The sequence below is a fragment of the Pinus tabuliformis genome, chromosome 1_2, assembly GCF_031772625.1.
Source record: "Pinus tabuliformis cultivar Carrire ecotype Pingquan chromosome 1_2, CPIR1, whole genome shotgun sequence".
Classification (NCBI taxonomy): Eukaryota; Viridiplantae; Streptophyta; class Pinopsida; order Pinales; family Pinaceae; genus Pinus; species Pinus tabuliformis.
The window spans coordinates 381,707,002-381,733,641 of NC_142298.1; the positions used below are offsets into that span (position 1 = coordinate 381,707,002).

Below are 26,640 nucleotides of genomic sequence, written 5' to 3' on the forward strand. Positions count from 1 at the left end.
GTTGAGCAGCTTTCTGGATTGAGCAGCCAGGTTTGCTCAGTCTGGTTGGGTGGTATTGGTCTCCCGGAGATTGGATCAAAATAGCCACGGCATCACCAGCAGCAGAATCACCAGATCAGTAGCAGAATCAGCAGCAGTTAAGGTAAGTACAAATTAATTCTTCAAGCTTCTGTATTTCAGATTTTAGTTACTGTGTGTGAATGGTTATTACAGCAACTAGCTACTAGTGAACAACTACTAAAATAGTTAAGAACCGTTTGTATGAAGGGAGCACTCCTATTTATATAAAAAATAAGGATAACTATTCAAAAAATATAGATCCTTAAATCTCTCCAAAATCTACATTTATCTCTTGTGGTTACAACCAATCTCCTAAAAATGTAAGATACAAATCCTCTCAAAATCCTCTCATCCATGATTCTTCTCCTTTGGATGTGCATAGTTAATGATCCACATCTTCTATAATTATTCCACAAATCCTCATGAGTTGGAATTTGAAATTCGAATTTGTGGTTGGGTGGCCAAGTAGGACCCTTCTAGAATCTCCAAGTAGGCCTACAATATCACAAAACTCGTAACACTTTTATATATATTTATAAAAACATGTTAATTTCCTAATATTTAATCACAAATTCACTTAAAATACTTAAAATCAATTACTTGGAAAATAATAATGATAAACCCATATGATTATGAAAATGGTTACTTGATGTAAGGTTATGGGGCTATAGAGTTACAGAATGAGGGTAAAATGATGGAAATGAAGGTGAAAGTGGATGACATTTTGGAGGCCCAACATACCCCCTAACTGAAGATGTTGCATGTCCTCATGCAACTATTGCATTGATTTCCTTAATCATAAGTTTATCTTCTTGAAATGTTTTGCTTCTATATGAGCTTTGGCTTTGTATTGATTCTCTTTTAACTTTGCATAATCATATCATTTGACAATTTTATTCTTTTTGCAAAGTGTACTTTGAAATACATTTGATTGCAACATATATTTTTTATGGTTGGTTCTTGTGTGACAACCAAAATTTATGAGTATTGGTTTTTGTGTAACAATATTTTTGTTATTTTTTGTTGCATCAAAATACTTGAAAACATTGAGAATTCCTTTTTAAGTTTCCATAGTGACTATTAGTCATTTAATGTGTTCATCAAATGATCATTGCAAAACATATAAACTTTTGGAATCAAAATGCAATAATAGTAGATTTGGGAAAAATATGTTGGTTAGGATGAAATGAAATGTGAAATGTGACATGTGACATGAAATATGAATATATCTTCCCCCCAACTAAAGGTGTTTTCAGTTTTTGGCAAATGGGAAAGGGAATATAAATGTGGTGAGGAATTTTCCAAAATCACAATTTTAGCATTTAAAGAATTACATGATTAAAGATTAGAAAATTACATACCTTCACTTACCTGAAAAGTGGACAAGTTATGTATATAGAAGAGTGTGGTTGTTGCTGCTAGAACATGGAATATGAAGTAAAAAAATATGATCTGCTTCTTCTTTCTCTTGGTTGTATGAATTGAGGATGAAATTGGAATCTTTATTGCTACGAATATTGAATTTTGAATTGAGTCTTGCTGCAAACTGCTGAAATCATGTAGTCTTCATTCGTTCCCACTCAGTGGCATAATTCTTATCTATGTGAATAGATGTGTCGATGTCGAACATAGAAAAGAAATTGTTGGATTACTAGCCATTAATGAATGCCTATGTTGCCAGGAAACGTGGATTCGGGGACGGGGACGGGAACGGGTACGTCATTTTTTGAAATAGGGTGCGAGGGTTCATCGGGGGTATATTATAATTTATATATATAATATATAAATATTATATTTTATAAATTATAATATATATTAATTTGTATATTTTTCAACTTTAAACAAGAAAACTAAAATATTTATGTTCTAACCATATTGATTTCAGAGGTTAAATGCTGATCAAATATCCTCTTTCAAGAGATAATAGAGCCCAATTTATGTATCCTTATTTACTCTCCAAATTTCAAGATTTTTGCCAAATCCTGTAGCAGCTTGCCTACTCAAGAAATCAAGTTAATTGCAGAAGCTCTGACAATCAGCAAGTTTAATTTCTTATCAGATGGAGCATGTTCTAGGTGTGTCCTTCGCAATGGCATTGTAAAATTTGGGAAATTTGCTCTTAAACAATATCAAACTTTGCCTTGTTAAACAACGATTTTTTAGAGAACAAGCTATCTTTATTGCTGATCCATCTGTGCTGTAGAGGACAGATTTTAATGGCTGGAGATCTATTATTTAAAGGCTGATATTCCATTTATACATTGTTGTAATGCTACCAGGTTTCACTGTTTTGACCTTCACTACATCTATTGGTGTCTAGTTAATTGCATGGCTGTTTATGCTTAGAAATTTTCATCATTTTAAGTTGTAACAGTAGTGAAAGTCTAATTCTGAGTTTATAAACAAGTTGTCTAGTTATTTGAAGCATTTTCCCATTGCTGCAATGACCACTGTCCATGTCACTTGAGAGAAAATATAAAACCAACATCTACAGCAGTTGTCCTTCAACTATTTGATAAAATACCTCAATTAAGACTCATTGAAACTCAATTAAAAACTCAGAAATTTTAAGAGAAAATTGAGTATATTTGAGTTGGGAATATTACATCTACATCGACACTTTGCAATCCTTTCCGATGTATCAAAAGAACCCGGTTTATGATTTCGAAGTCTCGGGTTCTTTCAAGAAGAACTGGGTTCTTCAGGGTTCTTCTCAGAGGTACCCGTTCCAGCACCCGGAACGTGGGGACAGGAACCCGGGACGGGTTTGAGAACCCCACCCCTCGGTTCGGGAACCCATGCAACATAGATGAATGCCATTATTTAACATGAGACTACTCACCATTGATGTCAATGAGAGTCAAGATGCCTAAGTACATCTTACTAGGTATGAATAGATGTGTCGTAGTCGAGTCACCTAGAAGATCCAACAAATAGGGGACATTGATGTATTCCCACTGTTTATTGGTGAGAGAGCTTGCCATTAAGGCATGCAAGCCTCAAGGTACTTGAAAGATCTCTAGTTTTGATCCCAAATGATGTGTCGGAGTCGATGGGTCAAAACTTGTTAGAAGGGAGGCCTTAATGAATCCTCCATCATCTAACGCGAGTATGAAATAATAATTTGAAGAACTATAGATGGAAAATTTGCATTGAAGCAAGGTTTATTTGACAGAAAGGAAAAAGAAAATGGGGTGACTCAACTTTGTAAGGGAACTGAATGACTTTATTTTTGGGTTAAGGGTGAGTGAAAATGAGGCAGGAAAATATGAAGATTGCAAAGGGAAATGAGTTTTGGTAGTAGGGAGATGGAAAGTTGTGGATCGACTGCAGACTTAGAATGAGTAGCAATCTTAAAATTGATATGTGTTTAGTAGAAATGGTGTAGTGGATATGATTTTACATTGAATGATCATGTTCTTCTGAAAGAAAGTTTGTCTTTAAAAAGGTACTCATGCATATAGTTTCATCTTCCTTCATTGTCCTGGAACCTACAAAAACTTAGCAATTTCTGCAATAAAATGTAAGACTATCAAAAGAGAGAGATGATTAGTCTCTCTTCATCTGATATATACACAAAAAAACTCAGAAATAGTAATAACAAAACAAATTCAATAAAAATTAAATGCACTTTTACCTGTTTAGAAAGCAGTACCTTCTTCATTGTGTTTCTAACCAATTTTGAGCTTGAGACCTCTTCTCCATACACTTAATGCTTTATCAATAGACCATAAACTAAATTTGCATAAGCTACTGAATTGTGTTGATTCTGCAGCTACCAAAAATATGGATCGTTGCATTGTCTTGCCGCTTTACAACTTGCAATTAGACTCGGATGGTGGTTTGTCAATTATTACAGTTGGGTTTTTAATATTTGCAAGTTTTTATGAAAGTCTAAGCCTGTAACTGTGTTTGTCCTTTCTCTCTAGCGTTCCACCCTTATCCATGATCCCGTGGATCAAGAAAATGCTCAAAATTCAAAATTCTTGGATCATCTTGAAACCAACACCAAAGCATAGCTCTCATTGCCCTGAATCCAACCTAGCTCGTTTCACTGAAATCTGACTTCGGATACTCCCGGAATCGTGTTCTGCTCATTTTAGGAAACAGCTAAAAAAATGAATTTTGACTTGAAGGAATGCTCAATCAGCAATCCGTACACTCACTGGGTCATGACTTGGAAAGTTGACTGGATCTTCATTGGCCAATGAGTGATTGACACTTGTCACGAGTTGATTGGTTGACACGTGGCTATTTTTTATTGGCTACGGTTTTCATGGAGGATCAAAATTTTCGGGTGAGGTCGAACTACCCTCCACCAGAATCAAAATCGAGACCTCATGCGTATCAACAAAGCGCCTTCACCAACTCAACTACTTTATTACTTGTTAATTATAGTCCCAAATCCTCTATTTAAAGTTTATTGCGCACATTATTCAGGAAAGGGGTCGGGCTAAGCCCTAGCCCCTGGCCCTCCAGGGCCATAAAACCACGGGTGGGGGCCAAGAGCTAGGCTACAGTCCCATGCCACCGTAATATGACCAGCACTACAATGAAAGGGGCGCGGCGAAGAATGGGGCTAGTCCAGGGTCGTATGGCCCTCCATATGACCACACTGGCGAAAAATTTGAGGCTTAATGACCGTTTTGACTGTCCTACAAATTTGACCGCAGATCGGGAATATAGGCCAAATTTTCGTGCAGTTTCCACATTCAGGGCACACAGGTCGGGTTTGAGTCGAATTGTAGGTCGGGTTTCAATTTTCTTTTCTGATCTTCCAGATCGCAAAGAGCACAAGAAAAAACATACTCGACAATACTGAAACTCTTTATTCATTTGGAATGTGAATTTTAAAAGACAATCAAAGGATTTGATCTCTAACTTCAAATTGTGGCTCTTGAAACTCTGTTTGTTCTCCTTCTTATCAAATATTCCTTCTCTTTCTACATCTTCCTACAAATGATTAGTGAGATGGGTGGCTCTTACTGCACCACCAATAAATAAAATTAAATCTAACTTTAAAACTTAAAAGAAAAATATCACTAAACTTGGTTTTTATTCATTGATTCTATCCTACTCTACTCTACTGCAAATAGAAAGATTGTTTCAAGTGTATGCATATTTCCAGTGTAACCATGTGCGTAACAAAAGTAAAAAGATATTCATGTTTAGTTTTGAAAAATATACATTAAAACACATCAAAGCATGAAAGACCAGTTGTTTTGATAATACAATTAAGAAGTAAAGAAGAATGGAAGATTGATGTGACTTGATCATTGATTGGAACCATCTTTCAATAAAGCCATCATATTCCTGATTCCTTTCTTGGTTTAGATCACATTGAATATCCTCCTTTATTATCCCTTATTTTTCAGAGGTGGATAATTTTCTGGGTTTTTTCACTCACTTTTTACCCCAAAGTCGGGGTGACGGTTTGAAAGTTGAGCCCCTAACACATCTTAGTGTCTTGAGTCAATGTATATTACCGTACTAGATCACACAAAAAAATCGTGGAATTTGGTTAGGTCTAGGTAGTCATTTTTAAAAATTTTAGATTTTCCGCATTGCAGAAATTGCAATAAAAATTGTACTTGTAATGTAATAAGTGATCTCTAGAGAAGTTGTATGGGGTATGAGTAATGAAATTTGCACCTCTGACCCTCAACTCTCTACTATGATACACTTTGAGGGGTTAAAAATGTGTTTTTAACCCTCAAAACCCATTTTTCTTAAGTTTAGTGGGAAATCTGGCAATTAATTAACCCAAAAATTAAATAAATGAAGAAAAATAAATATCCACACATGTTAAATGTTGTGGAAATAAGGTGGAAAATTATGGTGGAGTTAAAGTAAAGTCCCAATGTGTTGTGGACTCCTAAAATCAAGGAAAGGACATGCTCAAATAAAATTGAATTTTTGGCATTAAATGAGAAAGTTGCTTACTTGGAAATTTGAATTTGTGAAGTTAATGCACATTTGGGAGGATATTTGGTGGAGATTTTTGTGGGAAATTGTCCCCACATGGGTTACCACCCATATACACTTGTCATTCCATCATAAAATTCGAATTTGGCACATAAGGGAAGAAGAAAATGATGTCCACTTGCCAAAATTCGATTTTTACACTTGGCATTGGAGCTCCATTCAACAAATTCGAATTTCTCTTTGGGATTGTCACCTCATGCCACTTGTTTAATCACTTTTACATTGGGATTGGCTCCCATAGTTCTATATAATAGAGCCTTGAGCTCTCATTTGTATCATATTGTTACTAGCTATTGTGTTTGCGAAAGCGTTGGTGCCTTGTACACTTTCAAAAATATCAATAAAGACTTTGGGGTTTCATTCATGAGGTGTTCCTCCTTTGGGAGTGTGATGAATTGTTGATCATTGGTATAATTCATTTTACTCATGCTTTGATCTAATTTGTTTCCATATGCTCTTGTAGATTTGTTAATGTAGAGTTATTATCTTGCATTTACATTTGATTTAGAAGTATGCTCTAGGTATAGAATGCTCTAATTGGTTTTAAATAAATCTCTAGAGTTTCTTATCATTGTTTATTGCTAAATCTATATGGAACTAATTCTTGATTGAAGTTTTGTAGAGGGAACATCTTGTTGGGATCACAGAATCAAGCGTGAGGGTAAGTCTTTGAAGAGACCAACCCACTCTTGATACATTCTTAAAGGAGCTCTCATTTGTTCTTTGAGTCTTCATAGTCTTATCTTACAAAGTGGTTTTGCAGAGGTTTTGGCACATAACTTATACACAAGTTGAGCACTTCTAAGTTTAAATCTCTTTTAAAAAACATTGTACTTCATTTCTTTCATTTGCTATCTAAGAGCTTGAAGATGACTAAGCAAAGACGAGAGTTTACTCTCGCTCTTTAGCTTAGCCTTTTGTAAATTATAGTTGTACATATACATTTTATCTTGTTGATTTTTCACTAATACTTAATTTATTTTGCAGTCATTGTTTGGATTGTTTGCTAACTCTTGTGTGGCAGATTTTGAAGAGCAACCTCCTGCAACATCTAACAAGTGTTTGCAGGACCTTTGGCAAGTGTTGGGAGTTCAATTTCCAAGGATGCCATGAGACCTTTTGAGGCTTATTTTGGCCAAAGTCAAATTCACTAGAGGGCTTCCCATTTTCCTCTCTAAGTCGTGGGCATTTGGAGGACACTTTCACCTTGTTTCCCTTACATAAGTTTTGTGAAATCTTGTCATTACTTTCTCAAGAAAGGAGGTCTAGTGTCCAAGTTTCAGGCAATTATTGTGAAGACTCTCCTTGAAGTTTAGTTGAGGACTTTGAAGGGCCCTCTTCTCATTGTAATATTAATAAAAGATCTAATTTGCTTGTGGGAGCTTGGGATTTCTCCCATGGTATCCTATCTCCCCATTTAGAGGGAGGCTTCTCTTGGGTGGATTGACATTTGCATGGTTTAAACTTTCACACTTCATTCACTTACATGCATGCTTTAATTGGGAATTAACACAACCTCACTATCACATTTCATTTTTAAGTTAAAGTTTGTTACAATTTCATTTGAGCTTTGCATTTTCTATCTCATTGTTGCTTGGAGCCACAAGCTTACACTTTACTTTGGGCAATTCATTCTTTACATGCAAGCATTTTATATTCTTAACAAACATTGATTTATTTCCATTTACCTTGGTAAATTGTTTTATGAGCACTTGAATACATGCTTCATTTTTATGCTACATTGTTATCTTGAATATTGGAGCAATTTATTGTCATTGTCTATTTGAAAAAAAAAAATTACTTTCAAGCAAATTACTTGTATCATTTTAATTCATTGATGAGACACATGCAACACTTGTAAGCTAATTTTATTCCTCCAATTGAAGTTATAATTACAACTTATGTTGAACACTATTTCATTTTCAAGCATTGCAAATCAATCTCTTTGAAGCATTTGCATGTAGCATCACTTTAATTTGGGTAATTAACACAACTTGCACTTCATCTAGGCATTTTAGTATAGAAAGGCCCCAAGCCTCATTAAAATTTTACCTCCAACATAAGTTGGTTGAAGTAGACATCTTAGGGATCCTCTATTCCTCTATTGACTCCTCACTGTGAAATCCATATCTTTGGGCGAAAGTGAGGTCTTAAGATTAAAGAGTTAAATTGTAATCTTGTTATAGGGATAATTAATAAAATTACCCAAGAGCATTTTCCATTACATTTACTTTACTTGTCTCTTAATGGTTTCAGTTTTCATATGCAAAGTCTATTCCAAAAGCAAGTATTGTAATCCTTTCAAACAAGTGTTTTTTTTTTCATACTTCAAGTCTAATTGCATATTGATGTCTTGGTTTAGAGTTTCCTTTCTTTTACATTTCCAAGTTAATTACTAATTTTTGGGTTTTGGCAAGATATGTTTCACATGTTTCTATTTATAAAGAGTATTATCTCAAAAACATCTTGTATCTTAAATATCTTGTGCTAACAATTTGTATTTACATTTTAGGGTTACTTTGCTTTCTCTTTTGAGAGCATTGCATTTTACTTTGAGAAAATATATCTTTAAATTGTTGAGCAAATTCCTTATAAGGCACTGGTTTTATGATGTTTGTCATATTAATGATTGGCATTGTTATTTCAAGTTGTTCACTTCATATTTGCTCATAAATCCTTAAAAGTAATCCATTCTCACTATAACACTCTCCTAGAAACTCACATCTTTTAACATAACTTTTCATTAGGAACCACCCTCCTTAGCTAACCTAGGAGATAGCTCAAACGGAGAGTCGGGATTAGTGTGACAGTCCCTTCTCTAAGTTCCTTGCCACCAACCACACCTTGTGGGGTTGAAGGCTTTTCTCACTAACTTGTAGGTAGGTGTAGGTAGCAAGGTCACCAGACCCTATTAGGTGTTTTCAACCTCTAAAGGGGGTGGCATGTTGTTAATTTTAGGTATGTTCTATGCTTAGAGCAATTTATTTCAATTTTACAGTTAGCTCAATATCTTTTCTAGATTAGCAATCACATCAGCATTAAAGTAAATTGCAGATAGAACATAAACATAGATCGCAGAAGACAAGCCAAGACAAGAGGACACAAGATGTGGCGCTAGCCAGGGACAAACCCCAATGTGGGGAAACCCTTGATCATTTCTTCTTATATGTTCTTCAATAGTTCCACGGAGAGAGAAATAGTACATTTACAACAGAAGTCAACACTTTGACTTATAATAGCATAGATCATCTCTAAGAAGATGATACATGAGGTAGTTGAACTCAGTTGAAGACATGCTGCTTCAACTGAATCTCCAAGGTGACTCCATCACCTATCATTGTGTTGCACCTCGTCATCACGCTGCACCTCACTGTGTTACATTGTGTTGCACCCAACATCACAATGCTGGACCTCATTACCATGCTTCGCACATCATACTGCTACACCTTATGCTACACCTTCCAGTACTTCAACATCTTGTTGTACCTTATCATCTTGCTGCACTTACCAGTGCTGCCTCATCCTGTACCTTACTGTGCCCATCATGCTGCATCTCATTGTAGCATTTAATATCACTGTACTATACTAGCAAGTGTTGCACACAACATGCTACACTTCACTTTGTCATGATGCCCATCATTGTGCTGTAGCATTTCACATCATGCTGCCCCTTATCACAATGTTGTCACTGCTCATATTGTTGCACCATGATTGCTTGTTGTCCCATGCAAGCACCATGTCCTTGCTGTCCCATCTACCATGCTCCACCATGATTGCATTTGTTGCACCTTGCTATTGTTGTTGTCTCGTTGTGCCATCATTGCACCATGCCATTGCTGATGTCCCATTGCACCATGTCATTACTGTTGTCCCATTGTAAGCATTGTTGTGCCTGCACTTTTGGTTAGGGCATGTGCCACTGCCCTTAACCCAATACACAACAAGACTATCCCTCTAAACGACTGCAGCCTAGTCAAGGTAGAGTGTTGCCTCATCTGCTATTGTTCTGGGTGTATGGCAGCCTCTCAAGTCTACATGCAGCCCTGATTTGAAGTGGCTAGGCCTGCGGCCTACCACAAATCTCTACGGCACCCTAACAGCCCTCCAAAACAGTCAATCCTTACCTCTTGCTGCCCTCAACCAATCCGCAATTCTTCTTTCCTAACTCGGCCTCCATGCAAGTGTGAACAATCCTCAAAATACATCCACTGCACCTTCAGCAACTCGACCTTCAACCACAGATTTCTCCCACGTTGTCCCAAAATCTCCTCGACCTCCTTTACAGCAACTCGGTCGTCCAAAAGACCCATGATTTGCTGCGACTAAGACCTATTTGGGCAGCGTATAGGTGTCTGCAATTAGGGCTCTTTTTGTCACTATGTCTAGGGTTAGATCTCCCCTCTAAGACTGCGGCTAGGGCATCCTCCTTAGGATTGTGTTTTCCTTGCTAGGGCATCATAACTAGGGCAGCTCCCTTAGTCTCATTTCCTCCTGCGTCTAGGGCTTCATCATCTAGATTTCTCTTGCCACTAAAACCCAGAACAAGTGGAGAGAAATTAAGAGTGTAGTGTGTGTAGAAATGACTATCAAGTCACCTTCTTTTATACTAAAACGTTGAGCACATTTGTGGGTTATTTGGTTGTTGGCCGACCTTGACGAATTGTCTTATAACATAAAAAAATTCATAACTCCTTGAATACTTATCAGAATCTGATGATCTTTAGATCAATCCTACACCTCTCAATGAGAGGAGTCCAAGAGAAATATCAGTTGCCATAAATAAGATGACCCACATGGAGTTTGGCCCTAGTTGCCAATTTCAGCACATGTCCATGGTGCATCCTTCAAGTGGTAGGTGGCAAATGATATAATAATGCAATGGAGAGGGGATCAGGGGAAACATCTAGTCCACATGTCAAGGTGCAAGGGTAGCTATAACAAGGGAAGCCCACACCTGGGTATATAAGTGTAGGATCAAATTGTGGTACATGAGTTACCCCGGCCTTTGTTTTTCCACCCTTTTTCATATGCCTTTTGCCTTTTATTGATTTTTCTTCATAACTGCTCGGGACTCTAGGGGTTGGAGAGGATGATGTGTGAGATGTAGTAGTGAATACCCCCTTAAGATGGGGTGATTCATTGCCCACCAGGGGTTGGGAAATCATGGGTTCCTTAATGATAGAGGAGGTTCATCTAAGGCCCCATAGGAACCAGGGTGATGACCATGGTAAGGGGTAGAGCTCATGTTTGGCTTTTGCCCACATGCTAAATTTGTATGTCCCAACCATCTTTTGCATTTTGTGGTACATTTCCTGTTGAAAGTGGCCAAATTATGTTTTTCTTTTCTTTTTAGCTGCATCAACCTTCGGGGCATCGTTTCAGGCCCAACCCAAGGTGTGGACAAGGGGAGGGGGAAGCTAACCCTATGTGGACCCAATCAACACCGAATGGGGAAAATAAATGAATGGGGCTAAAATGAATGGAAGGGGAGTGATGTAGGTGAAATCGGGAAGCGGGACCACGCAACCAGAATAGGGATTTCCCATGTAGTTCCAACCCAAAAACCAAATGGTCAGTAAAGGAGATCCCACGAGACTAGGATATAAGGGTAACCATGAAATCGAGCAGTGGAGAAAAGAATACAAACCTAACTCACTCTTTCTGTTGAATCCCCCCACCAATCCATGCCCAAAAGTTCCCATGACAAGGAAGATTATTCAACTATACCAATGACAAGCCATACCTTTGGCGTCGGGAGGCCCACCTTCAAACATACATTCATGACAAGTGGTCGAGGGACCACATGGTTGGCTCAGGTGGTAGAGACAATGGCACATTGAACTATCTGGCGGTTCCAAGGGAATGTTGGTTGTTGGCTGAGGACCATCTAGGATAAAAAAATTCCCCTACATACACTACCCACAAGTGGTGGGTAATAGGGCCTTAAACATGTACTAATGTTATCTTCCTTGACAAAGAGGTTAATGAAGGACCCTATTAGATGGTTTCTAACTTTCTACCTCTAAGGGAGTAGCAGATCCATGGTACTTCCACAAAATGGTAGGGGTCATATGAAATAATGATGGAACGGAGTGGGGACAAAATGGGAGGCTCCAAGCCACATGCCACAGTACAAGGGTAGCTATGACGAGGGAGGACCATACCTTGGGTGTATGAATGTAGGAGGGATCAATCAGGGTACATGAGTTACCTCGACCTTTGTTTTTCCACCCTTCTTCATATGCCTTTTTCCTTTTAATGATTTTTCATCATTTTATTGCTTGGGGCTCACGAGGATGAGAGCATGACGCGTAAGATATAGCAATGGATTCCCCCTTAAAGTGGGCCAGTTCATCGCCCACCAAGCGCTGGGACAATCATGGGTTTCTTGATGATGTAAGGGGGCACTCATAGGGGCCCTACAAACCAGGGTGATGGCCATATATACAAGGGGTGGAGCTCATGTTAGGCTTTTGCCCACGCGCTGAATTTTAATGTCCCAACCATCTTTTGCATTTTATGATATATTTCCTGTTATAAGTGGCCAAATTATGCTTTTAGCTTTCTTTTTAGCTGCATCAACCTCTGGGGCATTGTTCCAAGCCCGGCCCAAGGTGGGGGCAAGGGGAGGGGTAGGTTAACACCTTGTGTACCCAATGGACAAATGTGGACCCAAATGGGAAAAATGCATAAAGGACTTACACTGAGCGGAGGGGAGTGTGATATTGGTGTCGGGGAAGCGAGACCGCATCGCCAAAATCAAGATTTCCCATGTAGTGCCATTGCTAAAGCTAGTAACCATTAAGGGAGATCCCACGGGACTATTATACAAGATTACCCCCAAGCTAAGGTAAAAGAACAAGAGTACAGGCAAATTCCATTCTCTCTGCCAAATCCCCCCACCAATCCATGTGCAAATGTGCCCAAGAGAAGCAAATACAAACACCCAATTATGTAATGAAAAGTCATACCTTCGAGGTTGAAAGGCCCACCTTCAAACATACGATCATAATAGATGAGTGAGGGCACACAATGGTTGGCTCAGGTGGCAGAGAATGGCGACACATCGAGGTATCTAGTGGCTACAAGGGGTCGTTGCTTGTTGGCTGAAGACTAAGAGAAAAATTCCCCTATAGGGATCACCCACTAGTGGTGGGTAACAGTCTCCTTGACTTTTTTCCACTAGCACATCTCGAACATATTCCATCGTGGTTAGATTGAACTTCAAATATCTCGGAAACCATCCTTCTAACTTTAGACAAGGCTTCATAATGTATATGTGCAAACCTTCGGTGCCATAGCTCACTATGATGATTGCTATCATGTATTATTGCTTGCAAAGGTCTTCCATTGACTCTATAGAGTCCTTCAATTCTAGATCCTAGGGTGAATGCATCCCTCATGCGAGATTCCATAGGTCAAGTGAGGACCTTTCCTCTTATGAAGGCAACTCTCATCCCTTTGTCTTCCAAGGCAGATATAGATACTAGGTTCTTCTTTAATCCCGAAACATACATAACATCATGAAGAAAAACAGTTTCCCCATAATCCAAATGAAATTTGACAAAACCAAAACCCTTCACTGGATATGTAGAGTTGTCCCCAAGGATGATCTTTAGATTATTCTCCCTCTCAACCAAATTTGAGAGAACTTCCCGATACCCAAAGAAATGTCTAGAAACCCCACTATCTACCAACCAATTATTACATGAATCTGGAGGAGAGGAACTAGAAAGAGCAGAAATAAGAATATATTCAGATTGAGTAGCAAATGCATTATTTCCATACCTAGAGTTCCTTGGTCTCTTATGAGGATGATAGCCTTCTTCACGATCATCAGGAGCATCTCTTCTGTTTCTATCATCTCCTCTGCAGAAGTACCTGCCCAAGCTACAAACTCAGCATCCATTGGGCAATCGGGTCTTCGTTTCATGCCATGTGCATATGGGCAGGTAACAATGTGTTCAGGAAACCTATTTGGGCCTCTATTGGTTAACCTACGCCTCTAGATTGAGCCACAGTAACCTTTGAACCCAAATCTGGAAGTTACTCTCATGTCCACCCTAAAACCTAATTTCTTATTCTTATCCTTGGGTGGAAATAGTTGTAGTACTCTTAGGGGGCAATTAGCTTAAGCTAATTGGGTTATTTGATCCCTGAGATCTACTAGGGAAGCCTACCTTGTATTGGATTGCATCCATCACTAAGACAAAGCGAGTTGTTGCTGAGGTGACATTCCCATTATTAGAACCTATCTAGGTCATGTGGTGATGCTTTGCATAAGCAAGTTGTTGCTGAGTTGACAGTGGTGACACTACCATTGTTGGACTATCTAGGTCATGTAGTGAGGCTTTGCACTAGAGTGCTAGATTTTGCTGTAACATGCCCAATAGTGATATTATTTTCCAAGTTTGGGATTTCTTCTTCCTTCTTGTTCATTATTTTGCAATATTGTAGTGACTTTTCTGAACATCATTGTTGGAAACCATTTCTAACCAAAACTGCATCAAACGTTTCCCTTCTTTGTCCCTTTCATGTGGTGGAATTTATTGTTGTTGCATTGGTTTTCTGGATTACAACTAGTTGTCTTCTCTAGTGGTTCAAAAGCTACCATTTATTTACCAAGGATTTTTGTTTAGATCAACATTGCTGTGCACTTGGCCTCTTCCACATTTTCAGGTTTCCATAATTTAAGTTCATTGGGGATGTTGTTGTGTAATCCTGCAATTTATGTTTTCACGAATCAGGTATTTATGAGCATAGGATTTCTTGTTGCAAGGATTTCCCATTCATGGGTGTATTCACTCATTGTTCCTATTTGCTGTATTCAAGCAAGCCTGGTATAACTATCATCTTCTTCATCGTGAAAAATTGAAAACCATTTAAGAAATCATCAGAAAACATTTTCCAATTTCTTGAGTGTAGAAATTTCTATATTCTTTGATTTTTAATGTAAAACAGAATTTCACCTCCCAAGAAGGTTTCCCAAATTTAGTCCCTGTGAACTTCAGCCTTAGGGCTGATCTGAAATATTAATTTACCACAGCAAAGACCAAACAATATTTCATCTCACTTTGACCCAACACACTAGGTGGCTTGAGAAAAAGATACTAAACACATGGCAACAAATTTCAGCCCTTAGGGCACACTTTTCCAAGCATATGGCATATCATATATCACTTTAATTACTGCAGATTTATAGCATTGATTTTGTTGATTTTTCACATAATAGAAAGTTAGAAACTGATCTTCCAATCTGATAATTACTTTCCAATGATTTCCAATTGAGTTACCTTATGTCACATATATCATTAAGCAATTATACATAGAAAATCTTAACAGTAATCATTAATGCAATGGTAACAGTAGGATTATAAAGAGATAGGCAAGCACAAGAGAGACACAAATTTAACCTAGGAAAACCCAACCTTGGGAAAAACCCAGCAAATTTTTCTTCTTAGGAGAAATTGTTCTTCAACAATAATTAAAATTCCAAAATTAATCTAGGAATCTGTGCCAAAATCCAAGTCAAATATACCAGTCAAATCTGGTCTAAGTATCACCCAGTCAATGCTGATCAAACCCTCAAAATCATCACTTCTGGTCAATTTTCGGCCTAGTCAAACAGTCTCCTGCAGTCAACTTCAGGTCTGTGGTTGACTTCCTACAGTCAAATTCACAGTCAACCCTGTGGTCAAAGCTCCTCCTTCCTGTGGTCAAAGTCCAAATTTTATGCAAGCAAAACAGCCTCCTTTCAGTGGTAAAACTTGGTCAAAATCTCGGTCAAACAGCAGTCTATTCTCAGTCAAACAAGGCAGAATAGATTTGGTCAACTTGAGCAGGTCAACGACGGTCAAATGCAGCTCCAAACTTTAGTCTTATTTCTCTCTCCTTCACACATGTGGATCAAAACAGAAGATATTGATGTGATCTCCTAATTGGTCAAAGTGGAGGAAGTCAACTTGTATTTATATTAGTTAGATGGGGTGACTTTTGACAAAAAGTCACACCCCTTCACTTGTGGGGCTTGTTACCCACCACCGGTGGGTGACCCCTAAAGGAGAAATTTTCTCCTAGATTTGTCTTCAGGCGACAACCAGCAACCCCTAGCAGCGACTAGATAGCTTGTTGTGCCATTATTCTTTGCCACCTAAGCCATCCATTGTGTGCCCTCGCCCATCTGTTATGATTGTATGTTTGAAAATGGGCCTTCCAACCCCGAAGATATGACTTTTCATTATGTAATTGGGTGTTTATGCGTGCTTTTCATGGGAGCATTTGGACATGGATTAGTGGGGGGATTTAGCAGAAAGAATGGGCTTGGATTGCACTCTTGTTCCCTTGTCCCAACTTGGTGGTTAATCTTATTTCCTAGTCCCGTGGAATCTCCTCTATTGGATACTAGCTTTAGAAGTGGCACTACATGTGAAACCCTGATTTTGGTTGCGTGGTCGCACTTCCTGACACCATATATTGCACTCCCCTCCGCTCATTATAACCCCTTTTCACATTTTTCCCATCTAGGTCCACATTTGTCCATTGGTCCACAAGGAGTCAGCCTCCGCCCTCCCTTTGTCCACACTTTGGGTTGGGCCTGAAATGATGCCTCGTTGGTTGATGCGGCTAAAAAAAGGTTAAAAGCATAATTTGGCCACTTACAACAGGAAATGTACCACAAAATGCAAAAGATGGCCGAGACATAACAAAAATTTAGCGCGTGGGAAAAAGCCAAACATGAGCTCTACCCCTATCATTATGGCCATCGCCCTGGTTCCTAGGGCCCTTACAAGTTCCCCCTGCATCATTAAAGAACCCATGATTGTCCCAACCCCTAATGGGCAATGAAATGCCCAACCTTGAGGGGGTAAATCACTGCTATATCATTCACATCATACTCTCATCCCCTGGAGCCCCGAGCAATAAAAGAAAGAAAAATCAGTAAAAGGCAAAAGGCATATGAAGAAGGGTGGAAAAACAAAGGCCGGGGTAACTCATGTACCACAATTGTTCCCTCCCACATCCATATACCAATGTTTGGGCTTCCTTCATCATAGCTACCCTTGTGCCATGGCATGTTGCTTGGAGCCTTCCCGTTGTCTCCGCTCCATTCCATCATTATTTCACATGACCCTTGCCATTAATGGGTGTACCATGGACTTGTCATTCCCTTAGAGGTTGAAACCACCTAATAGGGTCTTTTATTAGCCTCTTGTAGAGCAAGGTAACACTTGTACATTCTAAAGCCCATTTGGAAGGGCATGCCACTATGAAGTGTCCACTTTTTCCGCTGATTAGCAAGCTTATTTACTCAATTGCACTAAGGGATTGTTGTACTAGAAGCTGAGGAGACACATTGGATCTTATACAGGATTGCAGGTGGGTCTCCATCTTGGACTTAGCCTCCATATACGGGATCCAAGCCCTCCAAAGGGTTATAATGGCACTCATAGGGTGAGCGTTGAAAGCCATGGGCCTCCACCACAGCAAAGCATTGATTACTACACCATGGGCTTCTTCAACACCACACATTGTTTGTTCGTGCCCCAGTCATACAGAGATGATGATGCATTTGGACCATGCTGCCTAGTTGGCCACACATTTGGCCACCTAATAGGGTCTTTTATTAACCTCTTGTAGAGCAAGGTAACACTTGTACATTCTAAAGCCCACTTGGAAGGGCATGCCACTATGAAGTGTCCACTTTTTCCGCTAATTAGCAAGCTTATTTACTCAATTACACTAATGGATTGTTGTAGTGAAAGCTGAGGAGACACATTGGATCTTATACAAGATTGCAGGTGGGTCTCCATCTTGGACTTAGCCTCCATATACGGGTTCCAAGCCCTCCACAGGGTTCTAATGGCACTCATAGGGTGAGCGTTGAAAGCCATGGGCCTGCACCACAGCAAAGCATTGATTACTACACCATGGGCTTCTTCAACACCACACATTGTTTGTTCGTGCCCCAGTCATACAGAGATGATAATGCATTTGGACCACGCTGCCCAGTTGGCCACACATTTGCACCAGACACTTAGCAGCTAATCCAGGGCCCAAACGAGGTTTTGTCTCATCCAAAGAGACATGGGAGGGCATGTGTCATCTTCTAGCCCTCATTGATGGAGCATCGACTTGATCTTGAGCCATTTGGAGACCCATGAGACCCATTTGGAGCCCAATGAGCCCAACTTGGGGTTTGGAGATGTTTTGCAGCATTTGGAGGGCATCCCCCTCTTATTCATCACTTTTGAGGCCCTCACCCTCATTCTCAACACATGAGGCCTCAACGCTAGCATTGGAGAGCACTTCGCATTAATTACATGGGCTAAATGTAAAAAATAATAATAATTAATGTAAAGCTATCTTGGTTGGCTTGTAACCAGTGGTTTGTTATCTTATTTTAGCACATTAGGGGCTTCTTCTTTAGAAAATCGAACTCATGAGACTTGTATAAATATGAGAGACTCACTCTCATTTTGGATCATCACACTTGGGATTTTCGGCTCTATCATTAGAGATTTTCGGCCTGCAATTTGTGGAAGGATTTGGATGATTAAATGCATTTTGATGTGTGTAAAAATTGCACTATCTTTTCTTGGAGTTTCTCTTTGGCATTCTTGTGGATGGATATACTCTTCATTGCCTTGTAAGTGCCTTTTAATGTTATATTTCTAAAATAATGAATGTCTAATGCATGGAAGTTTGTCTTATGGTTATTATTGTGCCCTAATTCTTGAAAATTTGTTTAAGGCCTTGATATTATGGGAAGTTTTGCATGTGTTACTCATAAGATGATGAATGAATGAATGTTCCTAAAGGATAATTTACATATGCATCCTTGAAACCCATAACATTTGCTATCAAAGTATAAAAGTCTAAAGTTGTAGTGTAGTTGCATCCATAGAGAGTGATGTTGCTTCTTTGGGCCTCCTTAAAGGGAGATGTTCCCAAATCTTGATCATTTTGACTACAATCTTCCCAATTGCTAGACACTAGTCCTAGATCCTTGGTGATCACATCAGATTAACGAAACATCATTCTTTTCACCTCTTTTCTTTCTCTTTTCTTCATCCCTTTAAGGATAAGGAGGTTTTCTAGGGCTTGGTGCAAAATCTTAGGGAGGAGGAATTTTTGGATTCCATCCAGACAAACTTTTTCATTTTATGTCCCCTCTAGGCATCCCCCAGTTTTGAACGAATTCCAATGGTGGAATTTCAAATAAATTGATGTCGTAGCTATCACACCAAGTGGGAGCCCTAGAAGCCATTCTTCAACTTAGCGATTCCTTAAAGGTTTGTGCTTTAGTAGCATATCATTCAAAACCTTTTCTCCTAACTATCTTGACCTTGGATGAACTCCCATCCCGTCACATACCTCAATCCCAGGTCTAGTATAATCTCTCTCTCTCAAGGGTTTTTTTGTGGAAATCCATCCTAGCTTCTCCCAAAGCTCACACCTCAATTGAGCCTTTCCATTAAATGAGCTATCTTTGCCTCACTTCACACCCTATTATAGACACATCAATCAAAGGTGAGGGTTACTGGGGCTCCTCCCGTCAGTGAAAATCCGAGAAGAGAAGGGGGCATAGGTTGTAGTGACAGTGGGCCTTTGTCCCAAATTGTTGTTGTGACCTCTAGCTTTAGCCTATATATTGGGTCTGCTAGTTTGTACAACAACAGGGTCGACTTGACACTTGGGGCCTACATGAAGCCCAAAATTCATAATTTAAATTTTCATTTTGTATAATTTTCTTTGGACGACCTAGGAGGCCTGTTGGCATGCAGGAATACCTCCCGATGCTACAAAAAGTCAATATATTTTGCTCTACTATCTTCCCATTATATGTTAAATCCCTTAACAATTTCAGCCTTTAAATGTGTCAAATCAGCCTAAAATATAAGTGCTAGAAATTAACTAACCAAGAAGACAATGCTAGCCAAAAATCAATCTACAATTACACAAGTACACAAGTATTGGACAACTACAAGCTTTATATATATATATATATATGATACAAACTTCAAGTTCTCCATAAACCCTACCTAGCCACAGAAAACCACAAAAACCCTTGCCAACACCAAATATCTCCAGGAAGTGAAAGTCCTCTTTGGCTTCAACATTTGTCTCCCACGAGTTCGAGGTGTCTCCTCTCCTCCTGCTAGCCAAAAATCAATCTACAATTACACAAGTATTGGACAGATACAAGCTTCATATATATATATATATATATATATATGATACAAACTTCAAGCTCTCCATAAACACTACCTAGCCATAGAAAACCACAAAAACCGTAGCCAACACTAAATATCTCCAAGAAGTAGGCATTAAAACAAGAAAGTCCTCCTTGGCTTCAACATTTGTCTCCCACAAGTGCAAGGTGTCTCCTCTACTCCACAGCAATGTTTTCTTCTCCCCTAGGATTTTACCAAACCCTAGTCTATTTTCCCTCCTTAAGGTGAAAACCCTAACCCTAAGTTTCTCTTGGATTCTACAAGAACCCTGGTGCTAAAGCAATGACAAAGACTATAATACAAAATAGTACAAGAGAGAGAGGCGTGCTCCATTCCGGAACTCTCTAACACAAAATGATGAATGAACGAATGATTAAAGGACTCTCCTTCCTCTTTATAAAAGAGGTAAGGCAGGCCAACAATACAAAGTGGGCCTAAATCCTTACAAGCAACCTTTCTCTAGCAAGAAGGCCCACTCATGTGAAATGCTCCACTCTAAAACAACACACGCCATGTTCCAAGGCAATGTCATTAACAAGTGAAGCTCCAAGATATAAGTGCTCCTCAAGCAAGCTTACCGGTTTGTTATGTAAAAGAAATCCAAGTCTGATCCAAAAACACATATACAAGGGTCTGTGCGATAGAAGACAAACAAAACCCATAGGCATGTTAGGATATTTAAACACTTAGCAGTTAGTTAAGATCAACTTGCTTTAATGCATCTTTAGGATAAGTGTGCATTTATAGTGTGCTTTTGTAACTATCTAATTGATTATGTCTTAGACATAAATTGATCAGAAGGTTCATCTTCTCCTTGGTAATAATGGCACTTGATCCATGGCTTGACCCCCAACTGGTCCATGAGCTCTATTTAAAGAGCATGGAAGCTCATTTGTTAATGATCAATTGTGAGAGATGTTCATGTAATCTGTTTTGTTTTTGCATTGATATATTTCCTCAAGTGGTAGGCTAAGGCCATGGATTGTTTCCCTCTGAGGGTTGTAATCATGTAAAACACTGGTGTACTAGTCTTTGATCTGTGTGTGTATGAGCGTTTAAGGTATTCAACCTATGTAGAAATACTCTGTTTTTTTAACACAGTATGGCAGAGGCTCCACAAGCATTAAACTTTTAAATTTTATTACTATAATATATTGTTTATATAAAACAGAAAGTTTGACTCAATTTTCTCTTTTAAGAAACATTGCAAACATAGATATAAACCTATGTCACCTTAAAAAGGGAAATGGCTACACTTTCCATAAGTGGTGTGGAGATAGAAATACTGCTTTCAAAATTTAGGAAATAAAAAATCGGAATAGATTATTTTATTATAGTTAAGTTTCAAATATCCATAAATATTAGAGAAAAAGAAAATGCATAGTTTTTCATAAGCCACATATCCAAATTTTCATTTATTTGGTTGTTTTCCATGTGTTATCATTTCTTGTATTTACTTTTCGATTCTATAATTTTGGTTGAGTCCTACACTTACAAAAACATTTTTTTCAAAATTGTTTTTCAGAGGCTATATGTGCCTTTTCTCTATAAAAAATAGGCAGGAAATATCCAAAACTCTTTGCAAAGCACACAGAAGTGTGTTCTAGTTGCAAGGTGTGAAGTGATCGAAACTCGTATTAATGTTAATACCCAGATTCAAAACCCCCGAGTGTGTGCAGATGATGCCAACTCCGAGTCCTAGGTGATGTTGACAGCACAGAAAAGCCCCACATAGTGCAGCAGATTAGCCAAAGGACCTGTAAGCAGCATTCCGAAAGAAAATATCTTTGCAAACGTTTCTGTAAAGGAAACAACCAGGAAACATTTTTGAGGGGTTTATAACAGTCTAACAGTTTTTGGTGTTTTGGTTAAGGATCTGTACCCATAGGTAAAACTTCCTGAGGGGTTTATAACAGTCTAACAGTTTTTGGTGTTTTGGTTAAGGATCTGTACCCATAGGTAAAACTTTCTGAGGGTTTTATAACAGTCTAACAGTTTTTGGTGTTTTGGTTAAGGATCTGTACCCGTAGGTAAAACGTTCTGAGGATCTGAGTTGTATAAGAAATGTTTCATGGGGAAACGGGGCTCCTTTTAGATTGGAAAACCCTATTTTTAGTTATATATATTTATTTAAGTCCTATACAGAAAATAATTGTTAAAATACCAAATTTCTGAAGCACACTTCTTCTAGGAATATATAACATCCATCTATGCCAATTGGATTTATCCCAGGTGGTTGGGAGGAATATTTGTATCCTTCCCACCCAGGCTCAATTCCCGCAAGTGACATGTTGAGCTTTGTTGTAATGGCTTCAAGCCTTGTTGTTGGGTCTGAGAAATCCCTCAAGGGATCGAAACATGTATATTCTTCATATGGAAAATATATATATATATAGAGAGAGAGAGAGAGAGTAGTCTAACGAGGCCACAATTTTGCCTGGAAAATAATGGGAATTCCAGATTCCAGCAAGATTTTGACAAAATCCGGCAGAATTTTTGGAAATTTGGGTTACAGCTGTCAAGCTTCATGATTTTGGGTGCCCCAGGGGTCCTTGATGGTGCTGAATCCATTTCCACCAACAAAAAAGATATTCAAACACTCCAACAGTCAGATTTTTTGAAAATTTTCTCACCGGATTCCAGCAAGAAATTTGCCGTCCGAGCGAAATTGTGGCCTTGGTAGACAATGCCTCTATATATATATATATATATATATATATATCGGCATCAGGATAAAATCGGCAAAGGTACAGAAAATCAAAAAATCGTAAAAATCGGGAAATTATTCGTAAAAATCGGCAAACATTGGCAAAAATTAAGATACCATGAAAATATTGGCAAACATTGGCTAGGCCAAAAAATCGTGATTTCGTGATAAAATCGGGATGTTCACAACACTAATATATATCCAACTATGTCTCTTGGTAATTACCTCCAAAAATATCATCATTATCTTCTTCAGTAACGAAAGGTGTAAGAATGTGGCTTCAAAATGTTGTAACGGGAGAAACATATTTATGTAAACCCTGAACTGGCTTCCAACATCTTGTTTGAAGCGTAAATGTGAATTCAACATTGCTGTTAAACGCAAATAAATTTCATGGAAGCAATCAAACAGCAAGAACTGCAGTCACAGAAAGACTACCCAATGACATATTCAACAGAAAAAGAATAAAAAATTAAACATAACAAAGTCATGCCCAAAGAATATGGTGAAACAATTTGGCCTTCTAAAAATCTAACGTTATGTTGACAATCTTTTAGTGTTGGATGAGTGTGACATTAGTTAAGAAACTATGGAGTCCTGTTTTGGAAAATTAACGGTCATCAAAATAAGAATGGCCACTTACTATTTGGCCCCATATGAGTGGGTTCACAGCATTTGTACTCTTTTCGACAGCAAGTTTGTTATCTTTCACTGCAACAATATAAAACAGAAAGTACATGAACAAAACCAGACTAAGATGAAATGGATATTTAAAGAATAAAAACATTTTAGATTCACCATCACATTGAGTCTGCTTATATCGAATAATTCATACTGACTTTAATTTTGAAGTCAGTATGATAAATTAGCAGCATAGTTCAAATTCAGCTACACAAACTTTTGCAGAATACTGACCTACAAGCCAAACCCAACCAGAACCAAACTGTGAAGTTGCAGCCTGCTTGAACTCCTCCCGAAAATTATTATATGAACCAAAATCCCTTTCAATAAATTCCTGAATCATTCCTGTGCAATCTCCCCCACCTTCCGGTTCCATGCATTCCCAAAAAAGGTCATGATTCCACACCTGAATGACATCCAGGTTGGAATAAATATAAGTACCTCTGTAATTTTTATTTGTTATTCGCAATAGAAAAATATAAAAACAGTGACAGGATTCAGTCCTACCAGACCATACACCCAATCCATAAAAATATAAGCAGCAGTTAAGCACTCTTCTTGCTACTGTCTGCATGCTTATGCAGAAAATATGGATTCAATATGCTGAGAAAACTTCTTCATGGACATTACAGCAACATGGCGTTGACAATGAAAGCTAAAGATTAACATTGATCAGTATGGAGTTGTTATGCTCTCTCCTGATATTTAGGATTAAGTTGAATGCTGTCCACGAACAATGCAAATTAAAGTGAAGAAGAAATTTACCAAGGGAATCATAAAAATCTGTGTAACAATCAAGCAAATCATCATATACTCATTCATGATATATTGGTGAGATTTTTGGATCTGTCAGCATATAATAGAAGTTAGTAGTGGACTAGTGATCTGTGTACCCATATCAGCATATAAGAGAACATGAAGGTATCAATACTCATTTTAGTTTTCATATGTATTAAACTTGAGTTGGATTTCCAAGACACCTTTAAGGAGATAATTGATCATCATTGGGAACATCTAACATTTTAATTTCCTTCTATCTGTCTCGACTTAATATGTAAATTCTATATTCTGTTCAGTTGTCTTTGATCTATCAATATCACATTAAAGTAGCTATTTTTGTTGCATAATATATTTTGCATTTTATGATCTAGAAGTTCATGTTAAGGGAGGTACCCCCTCTGCCTTTGTTCCAGGGAAGGAGTAGGCTGATGCTACAGAGTTAATGCACACCCAGGCCATTCTCCTAAGGCCATTATCCAGAAATAACTCAGTATTAGTATCTGCATATTATCGATTCAGAGGATGAGCAGGGATAGTTTCGAATATCATGGTGGCAGCTGCACACCTATTTAAACTTTTTTGTTCACTGGACATCCTCCATGTGAAAATTTCACTACTTAAATCCTATTGCAGCAACTGGAAATTATTCTCCTAATTGTTAATTTTATTTAACAATTTATTTGCAGTTTTCTAACACAAATACTGAATAAATCACACTGCAACCTTCACAAATAAAACTGCGGAAATAAAATAGCGCTGGAATCTGAGAAAATACTAGCACACCCATGTAAAATTTAACACTATTATTTTTGGAAAAATGTCCCCAGAAAAACCCAACTTGAGAAAACTGGTGCAACAGTGAGGGTTTTTATTATTATGCAGCAATGAAAATCTGAGTACAATCTGGATGCCGGAAACTGGCAATCCATAGCAAGAAAATCTGGGCAAAATTATTGAAGGGAATTACCCTTCCTCCACAAGCAATCCAGGCAAAACCTTCCTTCAGAAAACTCGGCCTCCTGAACCCTTTGCATTAGCCTCTCCGCAGTCACTGTGACATCAAGCCTCCAACTAGTCTTTGATGAGGTCGTTCTGCCTTCTGCTGTTGAGGAAATCATCTCTTTGGCCCTCTAGAACCTCTGCTCGGCCATTGTAACTGAGAACAAATTTCTCTCCAGCAAATCGAACTGTCCTCTATGAAGCAACTGCGCAGTCCTCTGCGCTGCTTCACTAGGAACAATTTGGCCCTCATGCTGCTGCCTCTCTGGATCTAGAAAACTTTCTCCGGATCACTGTCTCTGTCACTCACTCACTGCTTCGATCTCTGGCTCTCTCCGACAACTAATTGTTGCTACTCTAGAAATCGATCTGCCAAGTAAATCGAACTGCTCAATTGTCTTCTCCATCACCACATCAATCTTCTCTTATAATCCACTGTTGGAGCACCAACAGTCAAGATTAAAACTTAATCAATGGTTAGGATCATCTTTCGATCAATCTGTGTGAGTTTCTAGGCTATTCTCACTTTATCTCAATTAATATTGATTAATTAACCATATTCCCTAAGTTTATACTTAGGAAATATTTAAAAAACAATTAATAATCTAATTGAGACACTTCTAGGTGGAATTTCCAGAAACAATGTTACGTAAAAAATTAGTTAGCTTAGGTTTATTATTTAATTTTAATTTTAATTAGACGAAAGGGCACGATCATAAGATCTTGCCCTTTCCCAAAGGGTGTCCATGGCGGTATATAAGCCAGGCACCCGCAATTGTAATAGCATCATCTGTAATTTTCATCTTTTTAATAAATATTTATATCTCTATTTCTGCGTATCAGAAGATTTTTGTTTCATTGGTATCGGAGCAGGTTCGTTCTCTGTTAATCTTCCGCTATTTCTGCCATCCGTCTCCGCTCCATTGCCATTCTCTGTCCACAGGTCGTCTGCCACAATTAACCCGCTAACGTCTCTGCACTCCATCCGCTGCTGCGCATTCCATTTCCGCTGCAATCTCCGTCCCAAACCCTCCGCTCCGTCACTACGTAACCGCGTTTCCGCTCCATTGCACACCAGTCATTCGACCCACACCGTGCGACGTTCTGCCAGTCGTTTTGTTGCCGCCGTAATTAAGATCAAACTCTGGGCAAGTTCCATGTGACCTGCGGTTGCGTGGAAAACAATTGCGGAAA

At 38.5% G+C, this 26,640-nt stretch overlaps 1 protein-coding gene across 2 annotated transcripts in view; it reads right to left on the reverse strand.

Moving 5' to 3' along the window:
- LOC149205966 (superoxide dismutase [Fe], chloroplastic-like) overlaps positions 1–26,640 on the reverse strand; it is a 196,246-nt gene that overhangs the window by 32,901 nt on the left and 136,705 nt on the right. For both annotated transcript variants that reach the window (XM_089395240.1, XM_089395239.1), the window contains exons 4-5: positions 23,902–24,073; positions 23,630–23,697 (exon numbers count right to left, since the gene is read on the reverse strand). In XM_089395240.1, the coding sequence (XP_089251366.1) occupies positions 23,630–23,697; positions 23,902–24,073 (240 nt within the window). The remainder of the gene's footprint in view (positions 1–23,629; positions 23,698–23,901; positions 24,074–26,640) is intronic.